Source organism: Nicotiana tabacum, unplaced genomic scaffold, assembly GCF_000715075.1.
Source record: "Nicotiana tabacum cultivar K326 unplaced genomic scaffold, ASM71507v2 Un00011, whole genome shotgun sequence".
In the NCBI taxonomy this organism is placed as follows: domain Eukaryota; kingdom Viridiplantae; phylum Streptophyta; class Magnoliopsida; order Solanales; family Solanaceae; genus Nicotiana; species Nicotiana tabacum.
This window is the reverse complement of record NW_027438249.1, coordinates 428298-432307: the sequence shown is the minus strand read 5'-3', so window position 1 is coordinate 432307 and position 4010 is coordinate 428298. Positions and strand designations below refer to the sequence as shown.

At 36.1% G+C, this 4010-nt stretch overlaps 1 protein-coding gene across 1 annotated transcript; it reads right to left on the bottom strand.

The window, feature by feature from the left end:
- Nucleotides 1-1230: 1230 nt before the first annotated feature.
- On the bottom strand, nucleotides 1231-3798 carry LOC107772795 (8-hydroxygeraniol dehydrogenase-like). The gene is given in 5 exon segments (NM_001325144.1): nucleotides 1231-1627; nucleotides 1727-1880; nucleotides 1997-2507; nucleotides 3416-3529; nucleotides 3618-3798. Coding segments are annotated over 5 exon segments (1080 nt in total). The 5' UTR covers nucleotides 3716-3798; the 3' UTR covers nucleotides 1231-1424.
- Nucleotides 3799-4010: the final 212 nt, after the last annotated feature.

Here is a 4010-nt window from a genome sequence, read left to right as displayed (position 1 = left end):
AGTTCTAGTCAAACTAGGATTGTTAGTTGATGTCTCATTCCTACTAGAATTCTTTTTCCTAAATAGCTAGGATAGGTTTTCTTATTCTTATTCTAGTTTAATTATGATTAGTTTTTCTTAACCTTACCAATTTTGCTCATTGTAAGGCCTATTTAAAGGGCTTAATATACTGAAAATAAACATGAGTGATTAGTTTCTTTGAGCATTAGCTTCAAAAAACGTGATTGATTTTTTATTTCATTCTTTTTCCTTTCTTGCAATCTTGCAGGAATGAAGAACGAGTGGGTAAGGTTATTTTCATCTTACATTCTTCTAACGTGAGTTTGAATAACACTTTCGCTGGTTTTGTGAAAAAGTTTAGCGGGGTGCTTTTGTTTTTCTCTCTTCTTTGTACTTGAGATGTGCAAAACCTTGAAAGTACATCAGTAGATTCCCAGAAAAAATTAGCAAAGTATTTTTCCATAAGGTTAACAATAGCTTTTGGGGGGGGGGGGGGGTTCATAGCCGAAAGAATATATGTGGGAAGAGACTGTAGAACATACTTGATAAGAGTGATTTTCGCACCTGGAGATAGAATCTTGCCTTGCCATCCGTTGAGCCTTTGACAATTTTAGCTAACATGCCATCAAATAGAGTAGCGTTCTTCCTCCCATAGTAGATAGAGCAGCTAAGGTATGTGAAAGGAAAATTTTTATCCATGAATCCAGATGCTTGTCTAATTCTATTGATCCTGAAGGCAAAGGTATTAGGGGAAGTAATGAAGTAACTCTTATCGTTGTTGACTTTTTGCCCAGAAGCCCTTTCATACCTCTTGATATATTTCTTAATAAGGTCGATAAAATGATTGTTTCCTCCACAAAAGATGACAGTGTCATATGCATAAACTAAGTGGTTGGTGTTGGGTCCTTTGTTATCCATGCTAAATGGTGTGAAATTATCATGCTCAAACAACTTATTCAAATATCTGGAGAATACTTCAGCACCAATGATGAACAAAGAAGGGGAAAGAGGATCCCCTACTTAAGACCATGGAAAGAAGTAAAGAAACCTTTCCGAAACAATTTGGTTACCCAAATGGCCCCAAAAAGACATCTTGAAAGGAAGAATATTAACCAGATTATCCATACATTTTGACTAGGAGGACCATCTCTAAATAATATCACAAAGCCTTATCTCCATAAGATCAAATGCACCTATGTCAAGATCGACCGAGACAAATTTTTCATGACAAAACTAGAAATAAACAATATGTATTTATTCTCTGAATCCTTCCTTTAATACATAAAACATAGTAAAAAATAAACACCAATAGGAGCAAGCTAAAACAAGATCATAAGCCTAGAGCAAAATGCAATCCGATTTTCAATAGGCTAAGAAGCACACACGGTAGATCCAATTCTAATTTTCTTGCCCAAGTCCCACCGCTAATTCTTGTTTAATGTATTGCCAACGTCAAGTACAAAACGGTACTTAACATCCGATTTCAAAAGACGGTCTAAAGCTGTATTCACATAGTCCATTGGCACGACTTCAACATCTGGTGTAATGTTATGCTTTGCCGCGAAATCTACCATCTCTTGTGTCTCCTTTATCCCTCCTATGGCACTCCCTGCTACTAGCTTCCTTCCTGTTTATCAAATTATATAACTTTTGTATCAATATCAAATTTTGTTGGTTCTAAAAAGAATGCATGGATATATAGAAACAGTTGATTCAAGAAACATACCTAAAAGCAAGGGAAATACGGGCAACTCTAATGGTTTTTCTGGTGCGCCAACCATTACAAGCTTCCCATGAGTTTTCAACAAATTAATCAATGGAAGAAGAGGGTGAATTGCAGAGACAGTGTCAATGATGCCATCAAGCGAGCCTGCTGCAGCCTGCTCATATTACATGTATATATGAAAATTAGTATTCTTATGTCAAACTCCCTTTTAAAATTGAAGCATAGTTGATTGATTGGTCGAGGTATAAAGTCAAAAGTCATAATATTCACCTGCATTTGGTCAGGGTCACGACTAACCAAAAATGAGTCCGCACCCAAACGCCCAATTGCTTCTTGTTTCTTACTAGCAGATGTACTAATAACAGTCACTTTTGTTCCGAATGCCTTAGCAAATTTCACAGCCATATGACCAAGACCACCAAGACCAACAACACCAATGTGCATTCCAGGTTTATCGAGTCCAAAATATTTCAAAGGACTATATGTTGTAATTCCAGCACATAACAATGGAGCCGCTTCCATTGGCAAGTTCTCAGGCCAGTGAACCACGTAGTGCTCGTCCGTTACCATAATATTGGAGTATCCTCCATACGTGGTGGTTCCATCGATGTAAATACCGTTGTATGTCATTATCTGACCGGGACAGTAATTCTCGAGATTATTGTCACAGTTTTCACATTTGCGACATGATCCTACCAAACATCCAACTCCTACTTTGTCACCAACCTTAAATTTCTCAACCTTGCTACCAACATCAGTTACCACACCAGCAACCTCATGCCTGTAACAAGTGACAATTAATGACAAAAATCGATGTATTAGCATCCAAAACATAACATGTGATTAAGTTTCAATTTACAGTTGCTAGAATAAGGTATAAATGAATGGCTCCCCATCGCTATTAGCTAGAAAAGGCCAACACAAAGAAAAATGAGATAGTACCAGTTTTTGGTTTCTACCATCCTAGCGTGTCAATTTGTTGGTAAAAGTATTAGAATGCCCTGTTACGTTTCTTGCTATAAAATATATTATCTTGCAATTTCATCTCTTGAAAAAGATATCTGCATATTTAATTATAACCCAATCTTTCTCATTCCATTAAAGAACTCTTAACATGGAACCATTTGCCAAGACAGAAACTTTAATTTCTCGTAAATCCTAAATTTGGTTAATTTTATGTAGAACCTTTCATATATCAATCATAAAAACATATGACAAAAGGAAAAGTACATATTTGCAAGAGTTTAATTTCAATTAATCGACGGCGGAAGCTTTTTAGTGAAGAAAAGTCTATGTCGCCCGATATGGCACCTATCTTAAATCTATATTGTGACGCACTTGATTACCTTTTGTGGCGAGCTTAGTCGCCGCCAAAAGTTAATAATAAGAAAATTAGATTTTGTGGCGGCTTAGTTCGCCTCAAAAGGTAAATGATGTGCCACAAATAAATTTAGGACAGGATGCAACCTGCGATATACACGTTTGGTGGCGACTAACCGACGTCGCCGCAGAAGGTCGTCACTAAAATCCTTTTAGCTAAATGTATACGGTAAATATTAGAAACCTGGTAAAAAAAGTTAGTAATTCACATGTTACCACAAGTTAGATTACACAACTTTATACGTCAGCATGTACCACTTAAATTCATATTCAAATAAATAAATGAAAAGTAAGAAAATGGAAACTAACCCAGGTACCATTGGATATATGCTAGTGCTCCATTCATTCTTGAGCTGATGAAGATCAGAATGACAAATTCCACAATACATAACTTTAAACTGCACATCCTTTTCACCCGTGGCTCTGCACCCATTCCAAAACCCAAACAGAGAATCAAGAACAATTTTTTAAAAAAGAAAACCAAAATTTTTGAAATGGAATCAAATAATACCTTCTTGAAAAGTTAAAAGGAGAAAGAACACCAGAAGTATCTCTAGCTGCCCATCCAAAGGCCTTTACTGGGTGTTCATTCTCATATAATTTTGCCATTTTCTTAACTTTTGGTTTTTTTAGAGATATCACAACAAATTGAGTAGTAATTAATTGCAGTAGGAAATTAAATAGATAGATAGTGAAGTGGTTGGCTTTCGATATTATGTATATATAGGCCTTTGAGTTCATGCCTTATGACGTAGTCGATGAGGTGTGAAGCAATGGCTTTCGTCATGGCTTCTCTGTACAATCTGTTTTCTCTGAATTTTTTATTTGATATCACCTACTAAGTGACAATCTTTCTTCAATCTGTGTGGCGTAATATATACTCCGGGCAAATGCTACGTGTATA